Genomic DNA, 26,046 nt, shown 5'->3' on the forward strand with positions numbered 1-26,046 from the left:
AATAGATCATAATATAATCTGGTAAAATATAAAGCTATTCCTGTGTTAGTTACTATCCAAATTTTGAGCACTGTTACTCGTTCCCATACCTATATTTATCTAAAAATTGTCCTACCGCACTGTTTATTTATTGAAGTATAGGTTATTCAAGCATAATGTGCAAAATTTTATAAATTCAATAAGTTATTAATTAATATTTTGTTTCTCTTGGAATATAATAAAGGCGCTCTAAAGTGTACAACGTTTTGTTATAAAAATCACAAAAGTTTAAATGAAAAATCGTAAAATTTTCAAATCGTAAGATGTGTAAAACAAAATTGATTACATCAGTTTTGGAACGTGTTCTTAAAACGCCAAATTTCGGACAATGTTTACAAAAAGTAATGTTTTTCAATGTTTTGTGATCTGTTTTCTTCTAAGTACATATATTAGCAATTCATAAAATACAATAAATACTATATACTATTAGGTTAACCCAAAAGTAAAAGTCCTCCGTTTTACAAGGAAATAATAGATACACATTTTTTGTTTTATATTATTATATTATATATTATATATAATATATAATATGGTATAATATAGTATATATTTATTATTTTCTTATAAAAGAAAGAAATTTTTGGGACAACCTAACAAATTACAATTAATTGAATAAAAATTAAATATAACAATAAGTGGATTTTTATCTTATTGTGAAATAATTTTATACTTGTTTTCTAAACAGCTCCAAATAATCTCAGCAGGAAATGGAAATTGTAAAGCACAATTAATCATATCCGAGGAGCATTTAAACTTAGGTGGTACTTTGCATGGTGGTTTCACAAGTACGCTAATTGATTGTGTTTCTACATATGCTATAATGACACATGGGAATAATTCACCAGGTGTCTCAGTAGATTTAAATATTACGTAAGTATAACCATAATTATAACATGAGCTATGTATATTTATAACTAATTATAATGTAATAATAATAATTAATATATAGGTTTATGAAACCTGCCCTTCCTGGAGACCTGATAACAATTGATGCCAAAACTGTACGTGGTGGAAAAACATTAGCGTTCCTTGCAGTAGATATTACAAAAGACGAGGGAAAACAAATAATTGCTCATGGACGGCACACAAAATTTGTTGGACAGAAATAAAGCAGTACATATATTGTTGTATAATGTTAATATTTAATGAACAGAATACTTTAGTACATGGATATATTATAAAACCTGAATATGTTCCAGTAATGTTTCAATGTGTATATAGTGTGTATATGTTTATATAGCTACACAAGTGAATATAATTTCTTTACTGGATGCTGCATTATGATATTCTTCAAACATTGATCTATCCTTAATTTTCTTTGAATGTTTCTATTTAATACATATTTCCAAAGATTTAGATCTTTCTGAAATGAATCAATAAACACTTTCTACAATACTCCTACAAATTTTCTAGGAGCTAACATGTACATAATATAAAACAAACACATGGCACAGGATCATAGAAATGTAAGCGTTCAACATAACGGTAATCAATATCAAAACTGTACATATTAAGTAGTAAATGTATTTATGGTTCGTTTTCCTTTAAACTTTGTGTTAAATATAGAACTTGTTAATAAAATTATTTTGTGCATATCATTAATAGCTAGTTGATATAATAGTTATGTATTATCTATGTAAAAGGAAAGAGGGCAAGGTGATATGTAAATCTTTTCATTACTAAAAAAGAAAAATGTTATTGCATAGAATACAATTAAAATATTTTTATCGTTTTACTTAAGTCAATTTTGAAATGTATTTATATTATGCCATCAAAGCAATATGTGACTCTCTGCAGCTTCAAAAATGATAAAAATGGAAAATCGACAACAGTGCGATTTAAGCTCTATTATTACTTCTATAAATATCATTAAGCTCTTTTTAGTACCATTAATGTATCAAATATGAGACTAGAGGTAATAACAAATATCTAAATGACGAATTCGAATCTGACAGGAGAGCAATAAACAGCTAATCTCCTAATAAACCCAATTGGGCTTCGTGTATGTACAGTAATAAACGTGCAACGTTAATGAATTTCTAATACGAAGCGAATTTAAGATAAATTGGATGCGCGTTGGAACAATGGTACATCGTCTATTGTTCTACTTCGATTTCTTCACGTCCTCTAAAAGTGATCTCAGTTCTTTTATCTTATGAGACAAGGATTCTACAACATCTATAACCTTTCTAAACTCTTGCTCGGTTTCCTCGATTGTTCTCTCTAAATATTCTATTTTTTCACTCTGGCTCTGTGTACTTGTATCCTTCAGAGAGAAACTATTTTGCGATGGCAAATATTTGGCTGCGCTACGTCTGAATCTCGAAATTGTATTACTCTGATCTTCACATCCATCGCAACATTCGGACCAAACTCTTAAGTCTACATATGGAATCTCATTGCAGGTGACGAACTTATTATCACCTTCGGGCAGTAAGAACACATTCGGTTGAATTCTATTAATATTGTCGCCATTGTCGCATAGGATCCTAGCTAAGCTCGTTTGTTTTATCTGTGCGAGTTGTTCTGGTTTAAAAACAGTCGGACTCTCATACCAAAATCTGTCGCCATTTCTAGTACGTTTAAATTGCTCTAACAAAATACATTGGAAGAGTGGTCCTAGTTTGGCATTAGGCAGTTGATCCTCCAGTACTCCACCAACCCAGACATCTATGTTCCCAGGATGACCGTACAGTTCTCTTAATTTTTGTCTAACCTTAGTGCTGCGAATTTCATCGGCTAGATCCTCGAAAGTTTCAACGTAAGACATATTGCAGAATCGTCGCCATTCTAAATAACCTGGCAGTGCATGATCTCTGCCCCGCTGGATATTCATCGCAGCTAAATCTAAAGCCACCGCATGGGCAGTATGGAATAATTGTTCCGTCAGTTCTGAGTTCAAATTTTCTTCGGGCAATTTCAATTTTGCGGCAGTGCCAAACATTCCTCTCATAAGAGGGTCCACGCCACCTTCTTCGACCAATCTCCACGGCGAAAAGAAGGCGTCTCTTAGCTTAAGAGGACCCTGGGGAATCGGTTGAAAAGATTCGTTAAGACGCTGCAACTGAGGTTGAATCAATGTATGACCGAATCTTAAAGCTGCGGTAGCAAAAACATTGGAGATACTAGCATCGAGGTTAGGATCATAACCTCGATACGAACCTAAAAGTTCTTCTGCAGTTCTACCAAATACATGAGGTATCCAGTATTGATATGTAATATGTTGCATCTCAGCACCTACGATCTTTCTAGCTTCCTGATACAATTTTTCCCCATTCCATTGAGGGTTTATATCACGTAAAGAGCGAGCTATGCGATTATGTTCGCGTAACCATATCGTATGCATTGCTAGAAGACCCACTTGTTCATTGGCTCTGATATCTCCGGCTACGAAACAATTGATCGAACTTTCTACAGGATTTCTCCTGCAATCGACGAATTGACCATTAGCGTATGGCAGAAGAGGTTTATGGCCAGGAATTGCAGGCCCTTCTCGCAACAAACCATGATCTGTTGTCAAGTCACGGAGATCTCTGGCTAAGGCATCATCGTAACCATATACTTGAGAGCCATCCATGTAGCTGGTTAGCTGATTTAATTGTTCTCGAGGAGTGAGACTGCCCCATAATAAACTGGTTGCACCAGAACCGCAAACTGCACTCGTTCTGATAAAATCAATGCACCTTCTATTATTGACTCTAGGGTCACCAGGTGGAACATCCATGGGAAAGCAAGGTGCAGCATTGTCACAAGACTTCTTACAATCTATACCATCCCATGATTCGCTAGAAACTGATGGAAGAGCGTGATCTAAGTCATGATCCATGAACTGACCCCACTGCATTACCATATGCGTGATTCCACTATCTGAAGTTACGTTATGAGTGGTTATTAGCGTTGTGGAAACTAAACGCGCAGAAGGTTTCGGATATCCATAGTAACGACGATTTTTTTCCCAACCGACTGGCGATGAAAATCCATTCTCGTAAATTGGTTGTAAAACTCTACGGAATCCAGTATAGGAAGAACCCCAGGTTGGATGTCGTAAGTTGTTGCAGCTGCCATCTATGTTACGGTACTTATTGTGATAGCACATGTTTGTGCAATTCTGACGATGTCTGTGGCCTGTGCATCCAGATAACCTTTCGATTTCTCTAACCTATGGAATGGTTGACATTTGTTAATAACTTAAAATATTATTGTACAAAAATTAACTAAACCATAACTCAAACACACCTGTTCCGCCGTTAGAATTTCCTCATATCGGAATTCAGTGCTGGTGTTCGCACTCAGGCCAGAATTTACCATTCGTCGTATATTTACGAGCGTTCTTTCGAAAATTTCAGCAGGTCTGGCAGCTGCGCGACCGACTGCATCTGGGAAACGCGCGAGTCTCAGTGGATTCGTCCGCGCAGATCCGCTAAGAAGATCTATCAGCGTGTTATTTATGGCTCGATCGATCTCCTCGGTTGCATCCTTGAAGGCTCTGATCACAAGAACATCTGCTGCTTCGGTCTGGCGAACGCGTACCAACGCCTGGGCGGTTGCTCGACCATATTGGTTCACAGCGGAGCATTCATATCTATGTATACAATTCTTGACTTATGATGGTGAAAACAAACATACACGCAATATCAGAAACCCGTTAAGATGTTGCATTTAAAAATTTAGTAAATTTTCCTACATTCATCTATATGTCATAGTTATGGCAATATTTATGTCTATTCTCATATATTCCTGGATTTTTTTACTATATTCTATTCAAGGTTATAGATCATAGACCACTTAATATTTTCCTATATTTTTTAAATAAATAACACAAGAAATGTTAATAAAAAGTATCAAAATTCACCTTCCAGTATCGGCAGCAGTAACATTATAAAGATACAAGCTTCCCCCGCGCGATACACGAAATCTAGACCCTTGAACAGCTGTACCATCCTTCTTCCACTGTATCACGGGTTTAGGGAAGCCTTCTACTCTGCAGGGAATCTCTATAATGGCCCCAGATTCCGCCTCCATATCGTGTGGCTCATACGTTAGCTTAGGAGGACTATAAGATTCATCTACTACCCTCAGATCCGCGCTTGTTTCAGCGTATCCATTAGAGTTTTTCGCTTGACAAACGTATCTAGCTGAGTCTGATTCTTTTACAGCAAATATTCTTAACAAACTTCCTTCGTCTTCTATGGCGATACGGCCACCAACGTCTAACATTTGACCATTTCTCCACCACTGAATAGTTGGTGCAGGACGACCATCTACTTTACAGATAAAAGAAGCATCTACTCCAACCTGGACAGTTTGTGACTCAGGCAACTCGGTAAATCTTAAGGATGGTGATACTGTGATTACTGCTCTGGCCTTTCTTGATTTTGTGAAGCCCATTTCGCTCTTGGCCATGCATTCGTATTCACCAGTGTCTTGTTCCGTTACATCTGATATTACTAATGTTCCATCATCCTCGATCACATAACGGTTCCCATCGGCGGATACTTCATTAGAGTCCCGCATCCACTTGATTTCCGGTATCGGGTCTCCTATTACCTCGCAGGTGAAGCTGATGGTCCCTCCCAGCCTGACCTCTACATCCTGGGGACCGTTCATTATGCGTGGCTCAGCTGAAAAACGAAAATGAGAATTTAAGAATAATCTATAGTTAAATAATTGTATAATCGTATTGATAGGTATATTAATGATTTGTAACATTGGAGTGGATAAAATTTTTCATTTGCTTTTAACTCTCTATAATAAAATTTTGTTTCCTTATGTAGATTTATGTTATTAGAGATCTTTGTTTGCTTATGTAAATTTATGTTAATGGAGATTTTTATTTATCTATGTTATTAAACACATACATAAAATAATATACATCTATATTATTGAAAATTTTACTTACTATAACTCTACATTAAGCAAATAATATTGGAATAACTAAAATTCCTTTTGCTTTTAGTTTTGCTACTTTGTTAACTTTGCTTACATGCAATTACATTAACAAAAATTATAATTGATTACGATTTCTCACCTTAATCTAAAATGTAGTAATAATAGTTTTAAAAAAATTGTTTAATACTAAATACATTTTTTTATTTTTAATTGCATTTAAAAAAGGGAGTAGCTGAACTGTTTGAAATCAATTTAGGCATGGTTGGTATATTTACCAAAGGTACTAATGTCAATCTGTTAAAAACTGGTGCATGCGTGTAGCTGTAGCCAAGTTTATTTGTAGTTGTCTAGATATGTAAAATGAATCGTGTTTCTCACTCTGATCTAATTTGGAACTGATATGATTAGACAGTTTGACATAATTGTGTTGAATAATTCATATCAGAGTGTTCTTTAAATAGACAGCAGAGGATGATATTTGTTTTTATACTTAATATACTTTTTGCCTTTCATCGAACATGTGTGACCAGGTAATCGAGGATAATCGAGAAAACAGACGTGTCATTCTCAACCGGACTCTCCCCACTTTGTCTTCATCACCATCAGCAAATTAACTTTCTCAATAAAAAGTTCCTAACTGTAAAAACCAACTGTAACTCGCAATATTTTCTAATGTCGTAAAACAAAGTTCTCTTAACGCCATTAAGAGCGATGCGTCTCGCGAGAGCCATAAAGGAGCGCAGTGGTCGATACCTCCTCTTGTTTGTACTTCATTTCATTCGATCTTTTTGTTCGTATGTATGAAATCTCAAATTTTAACCACTTGATTTTCAACTATTTAAAATATCCAAAGAAATATTTTGCAGATTTAAATTACTTTTACGTTTGAACTAATTATTATATCTATCCACTTTTCATCTCTTTATATGTGTATTTTTATTCTTTATTTTTTGATAAATAGAAATTCTGAAATATGCAATATTTTTTAGCTATTTCAATATTAATTACTTGCAAATAAAATTGTCAAATAAGTTTCAATACTTCGTTACCCATACTAGAGTTAAAATGACTTCATTTCTTTTCATGAAAGAGATTCTAAACTATATCTCGTAATTTTAGTATTATACCTAGATCTATGTAACCCTACATTTTCTTATCGTTTCAACGATCAGGTGTAATATGGATGGTTCAATTACTCAACTGCAATGAAAATCGTTCATCGACATGCTTGTCAACGATCTTCCCTTCATCTCATTGGGCGACTGGCAAAAGGCTGCCATCTCGGATGGTTTGTTTTGAAGCCTCTGCACCAGCCAGACCAAATTACAGTCGCAAACGAGAGCATTGCTATCTAAACGAAGACGTGTCATGGGTCCCACATTGTGAAAAGCGTCCGCTGGTAGATGATGCAGTAGGTTGTTATGCAAGAAAAGTCTCTCCAACGATGGCAAATCATTGAATGTCCCCTTTCTAATTTCTTTCAGATGATTGAAATGTAGATATAATTGTTCTAAGTTTGGCAGACCAGAAAATGCCCCTGGTGAAATTCGTTCCAAACGATTCTTATATAGATAGAGGATCCTTAAGTTTGATGCACCTTCGAAGGTTCTTGGTAAGAGGTGTTTGATGCGATTGTCGTTCAATAGAAGTGTGTGTAAGTCGGATAGACCGTGGAAGGAGCCAGGTCGTATCTCGGCTATGTTGTTGAATCGTAGATCACTGTAAAATTAATTTAGCTTCATTAATGTAACAGAAATATATTGATTACAAAGAATATATTCCAAATAAGATAAAAATAAAATATGTTTAATGATAATAGAATATTTTAATTATATATTAGTAATAGGATATTTAGAATAGAAGTAGAATATTTAATTATTATATATTGATCTAAATTGGGAAATTAATCTAATTTTGTTAATATAATAGAACGGTTTTATAAGTATAGAGAAAGTATAGAATATAGAGAGCTGTAATATACACAAATTATAGAAGTTATTTAATAGATGGACCATCTTCCTACAATGGAATATTTTTAATTACTAATTTATGCAATGGTAAAAACAGAAGTTATGATTTGCGAAAGAATATGCAAAGTATATAAAGTCAAGGTTGTCAAGAAGATCGAGAAGAGTAGGAAGAATTTAGTGGAGGTGTCTTAAATACTCTGACATCACTTCAATTTCTCTCCTACGGCACCAGTGTATTTTAAACTATATCTCGCTCTTACATATTTTGCGATCTGTTTTAAGTTCTGCTTTATCTAATATCTCCCTCCCGTCAAAATCTCCATACAATCGTACAACAAAAACTTCCATTTAATCTATTCTACAAACTTGAGCCGAAGACAGCAAAGAAGCTCTTAATTTCAGAGATTACGCAGAAAGATCGCTATGTCGACTGACTCTTATGTTCCTCTCACAATTGAGCAATAATCGTGCTCCAAGTATCGATTACAACCGCAGTCGACTTGACAAGAGCTCGCGAACCAACGAAGGAACTTTAACTCGATCGTTCGAGGAAACTGAAAATAATTCCCACTAAAAGTTGGTCAATTGCAACTCCTTCTAATAAACCCTTTGATTTATAATTTTTTTCCTGAGTATAGGTCAGAGCTAATTATTTACTGCTTTAACATTTTATTTAAAGAAAGATATTAAAATATTAGATAGAAATTGTATTCAATAGTCTATAATTTTATAATTGGAAATTAAATTTAGAGTTAAAATTTCAAAATTTAACTAAAGAGTTGAAAATTTGAAAAAGACTTAAAATTATTCTTTGATACAAGCAGAGCTTCTTCTCTTCATTGTAATTTGTTCCTTAACATTAGAACTATCAGTGACTAAAGTATGAAATTTGTATCAAAATGAAAAGTATATGATAAAATATATAATACAATAGGAAAAATAAGCCGTTATCCATATATGTTACGAAGAACCATTAAAATCTCCAAAAATGTGATAGTACAAATGTATAAAATCTCTATATTTTGGTAGTTCTAATATTAAATCGCGAGCGTGACTCGATATTATAAATAGGTCAAATGCTTAATTATTTATCGAACGAACATAGATTTCACAGATCCCCCTGCATTTTGTCGAGAAACAATAACAATCAATGTGTTAGGCATCATTACACGATTCGCCGCTACAAAGATCGCCAGAGCCATAGAGCGCGAATCTCTTAATTAACGATTTTACTCGACTCGTTGCACATTATTTCCTCCGTCTAAATTGTCAGGCGAGTTCTCGGTTCAACGCGTCGGTATTTTAACCTCTTTATCGCTCCAGCTGATCTTCCAGAGCTTCGTTCCGTGGCGAACCACCGACCAGACGAACGAAAATGGAACGATCCGTGAGTAGAGCCGACTGCTCGCGACACGCTACGGCATAATAAAAGATTCTTCTGCTAAAAAGCTTTCACAAGCAACCACGTTTGTATTCTGCTTCTTATTTTTCCGCATCGTGCACCTTTTCATTCATATTTTTCTTAATTTCTTGCCATATATGGTAAAGACGAGGGAATGGTTATGTCTGGAAAGAAGAATGGCAAAGAAAAATTGTGGAAAATATTAGAAGTGAAAGAGGGATCCGATGAACTATTCGACTTAGGTATTGTTTGATATTTAGAGAGAATAAATATATCTGACATGAATAGTGATAATTATCCAGTTATCTTTATGAGTTATATAATAGTAATATTTATGTGTGATATTAATATACACTGAGTCGCTTAGGTAATCTTCTTTCAAGCAATTATTATAAATATTTGCAGTGATTCGTTGAACAAATTATTTATCAATTATATTTCCTTACTTCTTTTTCTTTAAAATTCACCGATTCTACAGAAAACAAATTTTACTCTAAAAGCAAGCTTTAACTGTCGATATACATTATGTATAATTCTACCAAGAATCATATTAGCTAGAGAAACATACAAAAATTATCATAATATTCACTAGTTGGGTATACTACCATACTATGTCGTTTCCCAGTCCTTCTTCGAATATCATAAATATCTTCCATATTTTCTATCACAACATTTCACGTAGAAGAAGATTATAATTGAAGATAGTTCTCTTTTTGTCAACATTTACATTTTCTTCGTTCTTCTTCTTAATGCTATTTCCATCCTTAAATTACGATTTCATCTTGGAATATATTAATGTAAAGTGTCCAAGAGGAAATATCGATCATCCTGATTGATAAAAAGGAAATTACATATCTAATGCGTACGATGTACTATGGCAGAAAAGGAAGCCAATAAAAATGATAATGAGCTGGAAATAAATTTACTTTCACTGCAGCAAGATAACTTTGCTATTTTACTTTCGGATTGACATAAATATTAATGGTGGGTATTATTTAACTCTGTCGATCGTTATAATTTTCTCCGTAATTCGACATCAATGAGATCGGTTCGATAAAAAGTTATCGCTATTAATATTAAAGGACTATCATATCGATGAAATGACAGCCAATAGTGACATTATTAGCGTACATTCAGAAGTTATATTTCTAAAAATATTCAATAATGTTGATTTTTTGATCTATGTTCTTTTAATTTTATTCAGCAAATTCTGGTATCAAGATGACGTCATAGTTTGTCATTAGTTCGATTCATGATTCACACGTACTTATATGGAATTACAACGTTTGCGGTTTTTCTGACAATTCTTGTTTGTGCACTTCCTTCACTCGGTCAACTGAAGCTGTAACTTAAATATAATTATCTTTACATAAGTTGAGACCTTGGAATTGAAATGAATAAAAAATTAAATTTATAAGAAAAAACAATTTTGTTTTGAATCATTATTAAAGTAATATATCATTCAACTTTGTTAAATATTAAATATATAATAACATTATTAAAATATTCATAATAAAATATGCAAATCAAAATAAAATATTTACGATGTTTTTTCCAATAATTTTATCGCAAATAATTCCAAGTCTTATATCCTTGTATCTTGTATAAACTTCAGAATAATTTTTCCAATGTGTATTTACGGCTTAATTGTTTAGACAGCAGTCGCTGGATCGGGAGAACTTTTATCTCGAAGGCATATCGGTAATTTAACAAAGGTGTGTTTATTCAATGAAGTCAGGACAAACCCCACTTAATGGTACTCGATATTCAGGTCAATATCCATAATAGGTATACCTGCGCCGATCGATCCGGATACCGTTCATTTCATCATTTTAAAAGATTCTCGGTCCACGAAATTACGTGTAACGCCCAACGCTTGCAGCTTCTAATAAAATACTTGCTCAACTTTTAATCACTATCTCCTTCTTCGTTATAAATTATAAGGAATATCCGCTGTAAAATTTTATATATTAAATTATGACAAAAACTAATGCAATGAAAATAATTTGTATGAAATACAAATTTTTGTCTCTAGTTACTTTTAGTTTACTTATAATATATTAAATCTTTCTTGTGAAGTATCTATCATAATATGAAATTTTAATTAAGCCTAGTTTCGTTTGATATGCTATATTATAGTCATCTTTAAGAAACATCACTTTAAATAAAGTTTTACTTCGATTAAAAACTTCTATCATCAATCTTGAAGACATGTTCAGAGTTATGCTTCAACCTCCATCATCTTGTCTATTTCATTTAAAGTTACTATATTACTTTCGTTTATCTAAAATCGATTTATGAAGTTCCAGAATTTTATTCAATTTGTCCTCATTAGATGTTACTTTACCTTAAAATTGTATTTATCATTTTACATTTTTTCCTTCTGACATGTTCATATTATTTGTATTAGAAATAATTCTCGAAATAGGTTACAAATTAAATTAAACTCTATCAAAATATTTGAAAAATAATCTCTACTGCCATCTGGTGATCAGTCGCTCCATCCACCTTATTGGAATATATTAGGTTGTCCGAAAAGTTTCTTTCGTTTTATAAGGAAATAATAGACGCACAATGTTTTTTGCTTTATATTAGTTTATTGAATTATGCACGAACATAATAATAGAAATATAATGAAATAGACTATATCTAATTCAATAAAATAATGTAAAACAGAAATTGTTGTTCATCTAATATTACCTTATGAAACGAAAGAAACTTCTCGGATAACCTAATATTTTCAAACATATCATTGGCATATTTCCATTCGTTAAAAATGTGCAAAAACATTTACGTTTACAATGGTTTGATTGTATTATACAAATGCTTGACTAGACTCGAATTAATCGTCGTAACGAGCGACCCTACTTCATTGTCTTGGTAAGGATACTTGAACTTAACGAGACCATTTTATCCGATAGAAAAAGTAGAAACCATCAAGGAGTCATCGTATCGGCTATGAATCGAAATGCGATTCGAACCCCTCTCCAAATGAAAACATTCAGTCCCTTAACGAACAGTAATTTTATTCACATTCTATTTCGTATGCTATCTATTTAATGGGAGTTTGTCTGATAGATCTCCATTATTCTTTTTTACTAATTTTTACGACTGATCTCCAAGCACTCCGTGTCTGCGTTGGTTATAAACAGAAAATTATAATGTAGTAATAATAATAATAATGATAATAATAATAATAATAATAGTAGTAGTAGTAGTAGTAGTAGTAGTACAACAACAATAATAATAATAATAATACAATAAAATAATAATAAATAGATTACAGATATTTACGCATTCATTGAATATTTAAAGAGTACTTGTTATAATACTTAGTAGATGAAACAAATTTCTACTTAAATTCCATTTTTTTAGATATGTTCGTAACAATATAAAAATGCATAAAAATCTGCAGCAAAATAATAGCTAATCACAAGAAGTATAAATATGATAACTTATATAGCAGAAAATGACGTTATTACCTAAGAAACTATAAACTATTCCGGTTGATAGTTCGAATGCAACTGAATTATTTGAAAACAATGCCTAAAGTTAGATTTACATAAATGTTTGTGTTAAGAATGTGCCATAGTTTCAAAGGCAGTTAAGTACATGTGTCCATATTGTTTTGACTACGCATTTAAGTGCGCAACTGCGCAGCTGGTAATTTGATCCATCTTTTTTATGGGCCGATGCTGTAGGATCAACATTTTTCTCAATTCTTTTGTGAGTACAATACATAAAATCAAGAGCTGATAACTCCAAGTCTGTCACTGACAATATTATAGCGTTACCTTATTGCAATATTTGGACTTAATACATAGAAAAAAAGATTAAAAATTTTAATGCTTTCCTTATTACGATACAATGCAACTAGTAATAATAAAAAAATTAATGAAAGTAGCGTCAATTAAAAGAAGGTTGTCAAGGTCAGTTCATATGCTCATAGAGGGTGGAGGAGTTTAACTATATCTGTCAAATATCAGCTATATTTTAATACAAACGATTTATTGTTAGCGAGGAAGAAATCGTACGAAATTCGTTGCACAAATTTGTTCTAAACAGATTTAACATCGCCAAAAGGAAATCGATCATGCTGAAGTGGAGGAAAAAACAGAGATCTTTTCAATTCTAGGAATGCTGTTTGTTTTGTACGTTTTATTTGACGTTCAGCGACAGGACTAATTTATTATAGCGATCTAGTGGACAAGCGAACGGGATTAGAATTTTGTGCAATCCTCGTTTGTTGATAGAGGAAGAAGTTCCATTGCGAGAGGAAATACTTAGCTAGAATGTTATTCGTGATCTTCGAATTTCACTTAAAAAGAATTTTTCTTTTATTTTTTCAATAATGTAAAATTCTTTAATTATTTTTATTAAATATCTTTTTACTTTTTCCATTAGAAGTTGTGTGGTAAAAGTTAAATAATTGATAAACTCGCTTATCATTTCTGTTTGCAAATAATTGTCAGTCATTTGTAGACGATGAAAAAGGTAAATCTTCTACTCTTTTTAAAATTTTTGTTTCACTGCTTCAACAAGCTTTTAATTATGTAACATAAAGCTTTTCCATTGTTCTTATTAAATTATCTTTTTACTCATTTTTGGGAAGACCAAGAAATTAAATTTTTTCATTCATTAGAGGTTATGTGACAAGAATTAAATATACAATTGATAAATTTGCTTATATTGTTCCCGTTTTAAAATAATTATCAGTCATTAATGGAGCATGAAAATAGTAAATCTTCCAATTTGATAAAGATATTACTTTAGAAAGTTATAGTGAGCTAAAACAGAATGTCTTCTTTCGCAAGACGACGAAGAGTTTGAAGAAGATAAATTTGACTTATATAGAATTACGTCATCAACTGATTATTGTATTTCAAGTTATGTATTTAAGCTTGATAAGAAGAGTATAAATCATTTCACGATATTCTATTATGAAGGGGACCGCCCGGTTTAGCCGAGAGGCAATAGTTCAATTAATGGTGATTTCTTTTAATTACATTTTTTTTACAGATAAGAATATTACAACGTGTACTCGTCTCTGAGTGATCTCCCGATGCAAACATTCTAGCGTTCTCATTCTAAACAAGATTCAATTGTCATGTCGATATTCTTGCAGTTTATGTTCAGCTTTACCATTAGCCATTTTACCCCGAATTAAAACTAAATGTGAAAAAACTCCACTTCAGCAGGATTTCACGATTTGTTCAAAGGAATTTTGTCAAACTTTAATAAATTTCTTCAAACAGAAAGAGATCTCATGTTACCAGAGTTATATGTGTATGTATATATACATTTAAAACAATATAACAAATTTTAAAGTAAGTTTATTTTTAAAAATACATTTTTGTGTATTTTTCTATATTCATATTTCAATACTCATTAGCTTACATTCATTTCTATAGTTAACAAGAAAAAAAGTGGTAATAGCGATCATAGCGACACAGTCCTTAACCCCATTGAGGGTGATAAAATTGATAAAATATATATGATGTGTGAACATTATCTATAGATATATTCTTATCGTCTTTTCGCCCGTTTAAATACATATATTCGTTTTCTTGCTCAAAAGAAATAATCTAATGCCTGTTTTATAAAAAGAAAGGAAGACAGGATTAACGTATAATGTACAATATACACGTATACCCATTCCTACAGAATGTATACGGATGATGTCATGCCCAGAAATGTTGATAAGAACGAGACTTGTTGAGGAAGATTCTGAAAATACTATTAAGAAGAAGTATAACAAAGAAGAAGAAACGTCTTTTTGTAAAAAAGTTAATTTATCGTTGGCCTTTCATATTAAAAATTAAAAATTAGATTAGAAATATTTCATACTATTTAAAAATTAGATAAAAAGATATTAAAATATTCATGAATTGTTCAGAAACTCGAAAATATAACGACTATTTATTACTGTTTATTTTGAACTTTTTAAATGCAGAGCTTAAAAAGTAACTAAAGATTACTAAAAATTCACCAAAACAGGAACGACTTCTTATTTAAGAAATTACAATTTTATTTGAAATGAGTATTAAAGAATTTTTGTAAAGACTGCTTCATATTTGAAAAAAAGATCCAAAGGAAGATGTTAAAAAAATGCCAAATTTATGTTGGTACATGTTCTTTTATTGGAACTAGACGAAAACTGAATCCAGTACAAATTATTTCGTCACGTACAGCCTATGGAGAGAATAGATTGCACATGTGCAGTCAAGAATTCGTATTTACGCTATCCACTTTTGTTCCACTCTTCAAACATTCATTTACGTCCGCCTGTCTGCTTCTTATATATAGTTTGAGCTGCACGGTCACGCCTATTTTAACTATATTCGTTTACATGTATCTGCAGTATACGAAGAAGCATTGATGTATCGAATTATTTATACGATTGACGATCTTGTTACGACCTCGATTGTATCGATTCCAGTAAAAAATCAATTACAACAATCTAAATGCAATACAAAATTTATTTGATATTTGTCTTATGATTTTATTCTAGAACAGAAAAAAGAAGATTTTTTAAAAAAATTAGCGTATTGCTTAGTAAAAATTGATCATTCAAGAAGAGATCATAAGATCATAAGGATGGTTCAAGAGATCATAATATGACCATTTAAGCGTATATACAAGGAGTACAAGGTCATCAAGTAAAACAGATTCTGAGAACCTAAATTGATCTGTGGCTTCTTCCCTTTGTGTTAATTCACAAGATGTTGGAAACTGAAAGATAAACTATCTTTGTTTATAGAGTTGATGCATTATTTTCTTTAGAAACATCAGATTTGTAATTCTGTAGGAAATATTATACCTCAGACTTGAAGACTTAAAGTAAGTATAGGATCATATGCTTGAGTGATTTTTTCGCGTGGAATAATCTAAAATACAATAACCACGCTGTGTATATAATATGGCTATCCGATATATGTATTAATACAACATACACGCGATTCCTTTCATCTTTGATGAAACGCGATCCTCCAATTACCTGGAAAAATATACTTACGTACATATCTTTGATTAAAAGCTATTGCTTCCATACCATTAAGACAGTCTATCATCATAGAACGTCATAAAGTTTCAATTGACCCGCTGCTGCGCGATTTTTCTTAATCATGACAGAGTTAATTATCTGACTGCTTCTGAATTACGATGGTATATGCTTCCTATTGATTCATATAGTATATAATATAAAGATATGAAATACAATATTACGCAAGTGTATATTTACAGATAATACTTGCAAATTAATTTCAAGGATACCAAACTTTTCCAGATTCCTTGTACCTTTCAAGTTCTGAATGTAAGGACGAGATTTTTTTTCAAGAGAAAGAGGAAAATAAACATAAAAAGATTTAAGAAAAGGAAAGGTAAAATTTAATAGGAGAATATCTAAAAAAAAAAAGTTTAGTTTCAGGAATCTTCAATCTTTAATTTTTTAAAATTAAAATTTCTCAACTTCAAACAGGAAAATATATTAAAAGAATGTTTTTAAATCAACAGGAAAACCAATAACCAACGGATACCATTCAATATCTAGAAATGAAGAAATATACCAGCTAGACCATATTTACACTAAACACCAGCAACCAATGTAATTCTTCACTTCCCACGTACATTCGCGCTAGAAATATTCACAGTCTACATCATGAATATTTCCCGATTACTAGTGTATCCCAATTTCCCTGTAATTCGCCTAGGGACATTGTGTGCATCGATAGATTATCATGCATTTTTGTATATAACCATCAATCTCTCTCTGAGGGACTAAGCTATACGATGAAAGGGGAAAAAGAACAAAAGAAGAAAAAAGTAGTAGATGTCAAAGAAGCAGCCACTTACAGGACCGTCGTGTTGGTTGGTACTCGTGGTACACGGTTCAGCTTCTGAAACATGCATCTCACGGTGTTTCCGAAGCACATACACTTGTGAGGGCATTCCATGTTCCTCCCGTTTTGCCATTGGTCCGCGTTGGATAATGGCAGGATCAACAGGAGCGAGCAAACGACACTTAACACCAGCCTCATCTTGCTGTACCCACGTGTGATCAGTCTTATTCTTATTAAGGTTGTTCCCCGCACTATTTCGCGCTAGCACGTGCTGGTCATCGAGATAAACGCGTCCTCCGTCTGGCAGCAGTCTTTGGCTACGCGGTACTTTCACTTCTCTCTGTTTCAGAGATCCACGAACCTTTCCTGTAATGTTCGAGCTGGAGCTGAGTGTCCTGCAGCCAGGATCCGTATAATTCTATATATTATGTTGGCTTTATATGGAATAGCTGATTGTTTATTATACTTTGGCAGTGGATTTCGAATGCATTTGTTTGAATGGATGTTTGTGAAGAGCATGATAAAGGAAGAAATGTTTAATTATTTGGACATTAAATCTGGTATGTAAATTGATCGGATTGAATATTAGAATGTTATTATAGGAAATATGGGAGAGAATGGTTTTTTAATAGTATAAAAATAGCACAAAGGTGTAGTGAATGTTATGTAGATGAAATTTTGAGTATGAGAGTTTTATGTTGTTTATTAGTATAATTTCTTTTCGAAATTTTATACCAGTATTATGAAGTTATTGGTATCTTATGTTAAATGATCCGATAATGGATTTGATAATAGATAGATGATATAATAACAGATAAACGTTAATGATTATATCCATACTTAATAATGAAATCTTAATAGATTACTTGTGTAAAAATATTTTTAGTAATACACAGGATGTATTGCAATTTGACGTAAAAAATGCCTACCCTCTTATACACAGCATATCTAGTTCAGGTATATACCTAAATCTAATCCAAATTTATAAGACTCTAAATATGTTAACACACAAAATACAAATCTATTCAATCAGAAACTCCAAGTCAATTCCAACTAACTTAAACTAGGCATACTCTCCATAATACTCGACTTCCATTATTACTTGTTAAAAGTTTCAAATAGTTTACCCTAAACCTCAATTTCTGAACCTTGTAAAACAAGTCGTTATCCAAGTTCGGTATCCACCAAGTGAAACACTTTCTTCACAGGAACTTCACTATGTAAGAATAAGAAAAATCTAACCCGTGTTTCTGAGCTCAGTCGGTGAGATTCCTTTAGGCCTAAACGGCCGTCGAATATCGTCTGTGAGGGTCGGTGGACGAAGCAACAGCGGCGACAAAGGAATAAAGAGGCGCGGAAGGACGCCGCCGCTGCGTTGTCGTTTCGTCGTGGCGGCTCGGCTACTACTAGACTAGAGTCGCACAGCGCCAATCCGCTCTGCGCGCGTTAGTAAAGCGTACGTGAGCATTTCTTTGCGAGTCTTTCTCCCCACTCGTTCGCACGAGCCACTCCTCCGGTCCTCTTCCTTCAGTATCTTCTTATTTTTACACGTTTTTTTTGTGTATTTACCTGCACACGTGGATACACTCGATGATGCGGGAACTTCTATGATACAGCAAGAATGTAATATAGGTTAAGCATCAAAGTTGATATGCTTCAACGTCAAGACGAGTAAATTGACACAAACATGAGGGAATAATTCAAAGTTGCAATCAATGTTGCATGCGATACACTATTGGATAATTTGGGATTATTTTTGTGTTATATGTACCTACATATTATATGTATATTGAATCAGTTAATAATTTTGTTATTAATTCGAAATTAATGCCACGCTATAGATCAATATATACTTCTGGTAAGTTTTTTTACTTGGAGAAATTGTTGATGAAGAATTCTAAACTAATTTCTTTTTCAAATTCTTAGGTTTCATAGAAAACTTTATTTATATTATTATATTAAACATTTATTCAACTGCTGGATTCCACTATAATTAGTATCAGTGTATCAATCGGTAATATTGATTGATATTAAAGATCTTACTATATTATGAAAGTTACTATAATACCATAGGCGAATAAAAGGAAAAAGATGAAACTGATTGATAAGCAAGTCTATTAAGGTTATTTGGTCAGAGTGACAATGGATATTATGTCTATAGCTCTTAATTATAAAAACTTTCTATTATTTCAGATGGTATAGTTGAATTAATTAATAATTGTTGTCTGGAAGTACCGAATAAGGAAACAGGTAGATGCAACATGTTGATAGTATGTAAAAAGACAAATGACACATCGTTTGGTGATGTATATGAGCAGTCATCAATACATATACAATAATAATAATACAATAATTAATGACTTAACCTCATATAATTTGTTTCAACAATATGACTAGGCCAACGTTCTATAATCCATGAAACAACATTGATTGTTACCCAGCGAAGTCGTGAAGTTTTTGATATGCCGTATGCCGAAAAGAGAAAGATGCTTCTCGGAGAGGGAATCATATCGCCTCGTTATATCGTAGCAACGATTCCAAACGAAACACGTCTCTGTTCATATTTTCGACTCCTGTTTCTTTCTGTCATAGGTTAATGTCAGGTTTCACACACCTAAACTTTGCTAGAGAAATGCTCTTTAAAATTGAGGAAAACCTCATCAAAATATGTCCTATAGTTCTTGAGATTAGCTCGAACTCGGAACATACAGACGCTTGCCGAGTACTTGATTTTATATTATGTCTAGATTGAATACAAAAGAATATTTATTATATTCTCTCTCATGCAATGTTTGTATAGTATACATGAAGAGAAAAGCACTTCAGTTTGCATCCAAAACACGGTTTTAAGTAATTGCTTCTTAACTTGCTGCGCTGCATGTTTCTTTTTGTAGCGCAATTTCAAGGAAACCGTCGCTGTATAATTGGTCGCTTTGTATTTTATATCTGTCCACTTTAGTAGTTTTTTTTGCACGATGAGATGCGCTATAGGGGACAGTGTGTCCTTGCGTAGCAACGCCGTTGTGTTATGGTTCCCCCTTGCTCTTTGAGATTTCAAGCACAGTGAACCGTAGTTCCTGGTTTTGTCCACTAAATCGTGCACTACCGACGCTTAAGCTCTGAAAGCCCCTCTTTTGACGCTAGAGGGATTCTACTTGTTACTGGGAATCCTTCTGTATCCCCTTGGGGATATGTATTGCACTCTGTCGAGATGACGGAAATTGAGGAAACAAAATCCGGTAATAAAAACAGACTTTTCAAGTGTGTTATCTATTATCCTATCTTCTACCTTATGACTGCAAATTTATTATTTAGTTGCAGATAAAAATAATTTCATAAAAGGATACGTATGTAAGGATAGCAAAATAAGTACCTAAGTTCGACGTTCTTAATGCGGTATTTATTTCATCTTAATTCTCTTCTCACTTTTATCCAACCTGAGTAATTCTGCTACTCTGTATCAAACGTTTATCAAACGTTTTCAGAACTACGATTCCCTTTAGATCTTGCAGTTAAGATCACAGGACGATCATTCACCTGCACCTTCGCAGGATACGCTTCCAAAGCTGTATTTTATACCAGGATGGAAACGCGATATTTGGAAACGCGGCATAATGTGATGTTTATCGACAGCGTGGTCGCGCGCGTATTTCCCATTAACATTCCGTATGAAATCCGTAGGTAGATAAGTGGAATGCCCTGTACAGAGACGCGTTTGCATACACGCCGGTGTATATCTAGATGCTGCATGCATCTGCGCCCGTCCATTGAACGTGCATGCACGCGAGTTTAACGAGCGCGGCAGAGGCTGGCGCCAAACGGCGATCCTAACATCGGCCAACCGATTCGCGATCTCTGCTTTCTACGATAATCCTCTGCGATGGCATACTGTTGTCCGCTGTGGAAACGTGATCGAGCATGATCGAGCCTCATGCTTACAGCCTATCCTAATAGATATCATAATGAACGTACAAAGTCGGGCAAATACTGGCGTTGCATAGGTCTGGAGAATAGGAATATTGTGATAGTATAATAGTACAGAATTATACATCATATTTTTTATAAGAAATATTTTTGATAACTGTAAGTATTAATTATTAATATGGAAAGTATTTTTAAGGTTTAAAAGAAATTTCTATCGTTGGTATTGAAAATGATTTATATATATCTGAAATTTTGAGAAAACCTGGCTATTATTAAATACAGAAGTGACAGTAGAGAGAAGGAAACGGTACGTGTAAGGGGCCACGAGACTATTTTCATTTATGAATGAAGCGATGCGAACGTAAAAGTACTTTATCCATCATATTCGTTATCAAGGACATGGCAATGCACAGAGTATTTTTACCACAGAATTTCCAGCTCTGAGAGTATCCTACAATCCCTAGGTAACTCTAAAAATTCATTTTAATTTCCTGAAAAACTAAATTCTATTAATTCTTTTAAAATTCAATTCAAAGCGTTCCAGCACGTATCACGAGTGGCTCTTTCGAAGCTTATAATTGTTAGACACAGAACAAATGTGACTTCTTGAATAGCGCTGGCTGAATAATTTTGATAATTTTTTTATATATATGCATAGATAGGGCAAGCAACGCTTTGTAAGAATGCGTTCTAATCGTAAATGCGTTCAGCAACCAGTGACCTAGAATGTTAATACTTTCTCCTTCCTTAAGTATTCTTTTGTTCTCCGTTCAAATGCACCTGTATTGTTCCCGTAACACACAACTGTTCCGTGACAAAGCGATAACGGGTCACGAAGGTAATAACCCCGCTTTTTTCCCCCTATACGTTCTGCCCTCAAATTCGTTCGATGAATAGAACCAGGCATCTATGAAATATTTTTGTGACAGGTTCCAATACAATGTTCAGAGGAGAATACTACCGACATAAGTAAACACGTACGAACAGTCGCTGGTGGACCATCGAATTGAACTCCGAAAATAAAACGATACGTGGCTAAGTAAACTAGAAGAGAAAATTTTGTTCTCCTCCTATTTTTTTTTTTAAAGCTATTCGAAACGTAACATGTTCAAAATGGAAATATAATAGTGATCAATCAGCTACGTCAGAATTAAAATGATTGATGCGATGGATATTTAAAGTCGTGGATGGCAAATAATGCTTTTTTTGGAATATGTTCATCGATAGAGAATTTTGATATTATATAATTTTATGTATATTAGCATTATTAATAGATAGTATAATTCAATAATGCTACAACGTTATCAGTAATAGTATAAGATACTTAAAGCTTTTTAGAATCTTGGTAAGTATAGAATTTTATGCCTATGATAGGCTTTCAGCCTTTAAAGTTTGGTAAACTTCAACATTTATCAAAATTTAAAAATTTCAAATATAGATATAGGTATAATGAATGTAGATATAGTTCAAGTATATACAGATACAATATTCATAAAGTCTAACTTCAATAATGTTTGAAATGAAAAGATTACGTCCATCTAAAAATAGTTAAGTTTAAAGAACCTGTTACAATTATTATAATAAAAAAATGAATTATTAAATAGCTGATAGCACATATAACAAAAGAATCTGTTTAGAATTCCAATAAGACAAAATGGTGTTCCGAATAAGATCTTTAATTAGAGATAAAGTACTTGCGTATACAAAGCTCGTTCTAAGCTAAATAGCGAAACGTAATTAGAAAAAAATTATGCTTGTGGTAATGATACATTAGAATTGCTATTTCATTACAATAAGGAACCTTGAGCCGTGATAGTTAAGTATTGAAACTAGAACGATTGTTTCTTTTTTTTTCTTTGGTAAGACTAACTCCAATAATCCCTTGATTTACTGCATCTTATAATCTTGTTAGTTAATTAGCATGTTCTTATTTACAGCATGTATAGAGAAACAAATTACGTAAACTTATGTAAAGATAACAGGATATGAAATGTAACAGGATTATCTTATCGAATGAAAATATAAATTTGTTCAGCGAAGAAATGATAAAGCTATAATCGTGAAAGCGTATGAAGACGGAAAAGAGATACAATAAAACGCGATTTTCTGAGATGATGTTGAGAAAAAAGCACGCACGATCGTGCGACCACAATATTACCACACTGTGGAGATTACATTCGAGCAGGGAGACACCAGATTTTCATCGATGTCGTTGCGAACTCGAAAGTCTATGAAATTTCATCAATATAATTTGTTGCATATTAACAAAATTTGGTTTTTTACGAAACTCTTCTAACTTCCTTCATATAAGTTTTAATATTCCTTTTCGACTTACATGATGTTCTTTATGTATTTATAAATATGCATCATATAATTTTTATATGCTTTTAAGTCTTTTTGATAGATACTTTAATTTATCTTAGAACTTTTTTGCTATATCCTTTGGTATTTCTAACTTCATACATTCCATTTATTAGTTTGGCAACTAAGTGATTACGGATTTTGTCATTAGGTGGTATTGGCTGTTTGTCAATACTATGATATATTTTTTCTAAAATTTGGAATTCTGAAATATTGTATATATTTTTAAAAATTCACCTAAACGCTAGAATTCCTAATTATTTATTTAAGAATTCATTCGAAAATTAAAAAAAATGTTTAAAATGCCAATTTCTTCTTTGATGCTACAAGATTTCTCTTTGTAAAATTTTCTATCATCAATATACTCCATTAAAAAAAAATTTCCGCTTTGTAAGAATTATACTTCTACATACATACATAACGTTATCAATTTAAGCTCTTAGAAATAATACAAAATGCGGTCGTACGAAGTGTCCACCTAATACTAGTAACTTTGGATTAAATCTATTTTAGGTGGACAACGAAAACCCTTGTGTGCAACTTAAACCTTATCGTCACATAGCCAATCACCTCTTCCTCGTGATATCTTAATTCCACGAAATTAAGATTCGAGTCAAATGCAACAAAGCTCAGATTAAAATTTATGCGCGTCTGACTTCTCGCGGACCAGCAAAAGAAAATTCATTGACCTCATTACTGGAATGGTGGTCATTTGCATGCAAGTAAAGGCGTGAATAAAATTACTGATATTTGTCATATATGAAAATATTATATGCTAATCATTCATTGGATTATTTACAATAATTATTAACAACGCGTTCAGTATCGCGTGTTTCTCATGTAATTCAAACTTTTTATTCAAGCTTTTGTTTTCAATGCGTATAACATAAGTGGTGATGTGAATTACATACGCATATATGCATAGTAAACGCGATATACTAAACATGACATGCATAGTAAAGCAAACTCAGCCTGTAAACATCAAAACTACATATCAACAACTAAGCCATAGATCATATACTAGAAAAATCGAAATCAAAGGTACATGAAAAATTGTAGGGGGGAAAAAATAGCGTAAGGGGAAAAAGACCTTTATGCAAATATTTTTCAAAAAATTGCTCAAACCTCCAATAATGCACTGTTGTGAATATAGAAGTTAAACAAAAATTATAAATCGGTTATTTATCATTGTATAGTTCTAATGTCAATATTTTAATTGTATATTCTTGCATCTTAATCTTCTTTTTCGAAATGCATAAAGATCTGAAATTTACAGAACTCTATTTATAGCTTACACGCAAATTATCGAAATAGTATCTAGCGATTTATAAAATCATTTGAATAATCATACGCGCTAGCATATAATTCGTAATCTTGACTGAGGTTTCGAGTCCTTACCTTCCTAGTTTCTATCGATTCGCTCAGATACCCGGGAACATGTAACTGTTGACGATTAATTCGTTTTACAACAGTATGTTGTGAAATCCAGTAAAACAACTTACTTCAATCCCCCAGAAGCCAGTATCGTTGGAACAATTTCGCGAATTGTCTTGTCGGAAGTGGAGCAGCACGTTTAACGATTAATTTTCATCAAAACGTTATGTGGATCTTAATGGCGACCGTTTATGGTCATTATATCAAAACGATCTAACGATGATTGATACCAGCATCAGCGATGGCAGCTGTATCTGATTTGGACGTTCTTTTAATAAGACCCGACAAAATCATCCTCTTGGACCCGGATAAACAGGCCACGTTGGATATTCTCGCATTAATATCAATTTCTTCGATGCCACGATATTCAGAGAAGATAGCCAAAGTCGTCTTATTGATTCTCGTTCCTCTAGCGTTGACATTTCTTGTTGGAGATCAATCCGATTACGCCAATAGTTGGAACAGCTTCTTCTTCACGAGATGTCCTTATAAATCGGCTCTTATGGTTGGTAGGTACTTTGACGTCTACAAGTGAACGGATAATGAATGAAGAAAGCTTGTTAAAAAAGATTTAACAAATGGAACAAATTTCTTATTATAGTTTTACACAACAATTAATGAAATATTTAATAGGTTTAAATAGTTTGTTTGAAAGGTAATGGTATTGTCAATATAGTGTATGTTTCTTGCAAGTTATCTCTATCACTTTCTTTAATTAAATAAATTTTCTGCATAGCAGGTTGGTAACACTAATTTTCTGCATACCAGTTGAGCTCTTGGGAACAGAAGTAGAACTTAAGGAAGATAGTAGGAAGGAAGACAGAAAAAGAAAAAAGAAAGGAATTAGGTCATTCCTGTTCCAATCCTGAAATCAGCAAGTATAAAGGTACATTTTCCACTTTGTGCTTCTCACTTATTCTGCCTTCTTTTCTCTTGAAGGTTCTTTCGTTCTATTATTAATTAGTCACTCTATTTATAATTTCAATTAAATTACTTCTTCTTTATGTTTTGTCTTTGAACTTCTTCTTTAAGTGTAATTCGTTAATTGCATATAACTATTTACTTCTTCATATATGTTTTTTAGATTGAAAAATGGTTATGAAGAGTAACGTGAACGATATTCCTTCGACGGAACAGGATCCACTATTTTCATTTTTAAAAACTATTACCACTCGATCGTTTACCGATA

General features: G+C 32.8%; 2 protein-coding genes and 2 long non-coding RNA genes across 11 annotated transcripts; 3 read left to right on the plus strand and 1 right to left on the minus strand.

Annotated features, from left to right (window-relative positions):
- Positions 1–134: 134 nt before the first annotated feature.
- LOC126920774 (acyl-coenzyme A thioesterase 13-like) lies at positions 135–1,310 on the plus strand. Its single transcript, XM_050731525.1, has 3 exons — positions 135–380; positions 725–909; positions 989–1,310. The coding sequence occupies exons 1-3, from the start codon at positions 303–305 to the stop codon at positions 1,146–1,148; spliced, it is 423 nt and encodes a 140-aa protein (XP_050587482.1). The 5' UTR covers positions 135–302; the 3' UTR covers positions 1,149–1,310.
- LOC126920718 (peroxidasin homolog) lies at positions 1,162–18,553 on the minus strand. 8 transcript variants are annotated; one of them, XM_050731459.1, is made up of 6 exons: positions 18,381–18,553; positions 17,152–17,504; positions 7,130–7,647; positions 4,892–5,660; positions 4,276–4,621; positions 1,162–4,198 (listed from the first exon to the last, which is right to left on the minus strand). In XM_050731459.1, exons 2-6 carry the CDS (start codon positions 17,334–17,336, stop codon positions 2,144–2,146), a joined length of 3,873 nt encoding a protein of 1,290 aa, XP_050587416.1. In that variant the 5' UTR covers positions 17,337–17,504; positions 18,381–18,553; the 3' UTR covers positions 1,162–2,143. The 8 variants fall into 8 exon arrangements, with proteins under 8 accessions (XP_050587416.1, XP_050587445.1, XP_050587434.1 ...); XM_050731488.1 differs by having other exon boundaries at positions 17,152–17,533; XM_050731477.1 differs by having other exon boundaries at positions 17,152–17,556.
- Positions 18,554–18,663: 110 nt separating this feature from the next.
- LOC126920783 (uncharacterized) lies at positions 18,664–19,482 on the plus strand. Its single transcript, XR_007712094.1, has 3 exons — positions 18,664–18,996; positions 19,065–19,260; positions 19,332–19,482. It is a non-coding gene; the product is annotated as an uncharacterized LOC126920783 (long non-coding RNA).
- A 207-nt stretch (positions 19,483–19,689) lies between these two features.
- LOC126928871 (uncharacterized) lies at positions 19,690–23,321 on the plus strand. The gene is made up of 5 exons (XR_007716972.1): positions 19,690–20,377; positions 20,454–20,534; positions 20,624–21,526; positions 21,599–21,900; positions 21,992–23,321. It is a non-coding gene; the product is annotated as an uncharacterized LOC126928871 (long non-coding RNA).
- Positions 23,322–26,046: the final 2,725 nt, after the last annotated feature.

Source organism: Bombus affinis, chromosome 1 (assembly GCF_024516045.1).
Source record: "Bombus affinis isolate iyBomAffi1 chromosome 1, iyBomAffi1.2, whole genome shotgun sequence".
Lineage (NCBI taxonomy): Eukaryota > Metazoa > Arthropoda > Insecta > Hymenoptera > Apidae > Bombus > Bombus affinis.

Coding starts and splice junctions, on each gene's coding strand:
- LOC126920774 (XM_050731525.1), top strand. CDS start 303: ATGTGTAAAACAAAATTGATTACATCAGTTTTGGAACGTGTTCTTAAA. Junction 381..724: donor TCGGACAATGTTTACAAAAA/GTAATGTTTTTC, acceptor TTTTCTAAACAG/CTCCAAATAATCTCAGCAGG. Junction 910..988: donor TCAGTAGATTTAAATATTAC/GTAAGTATAACC, acceptor ATTAATATATAG/GTTTATGAAACCTGCCCTTC.
- LOC126920718 (XM_050731459.1), bottom strand. CDS start 17,336: ATGAGGCTGGTGTTAAGTGTCGTTTGCTCGCTCCTGTTGATCCTGCCA. Junction 7,648..17,151: donor CCAACCAACACGACGGTCCT/GTAAGTGGCTGC, acceptor TTAATTTTACAG/TGATCTACGATTCAACAACA. Junction 5,661..7,129: donor GATGAACGATTTTCATTGCA/GTTGAGTAATTG, acceptor TTCGTTTTTCAG/CTGAGCCACGCATAATGAAC.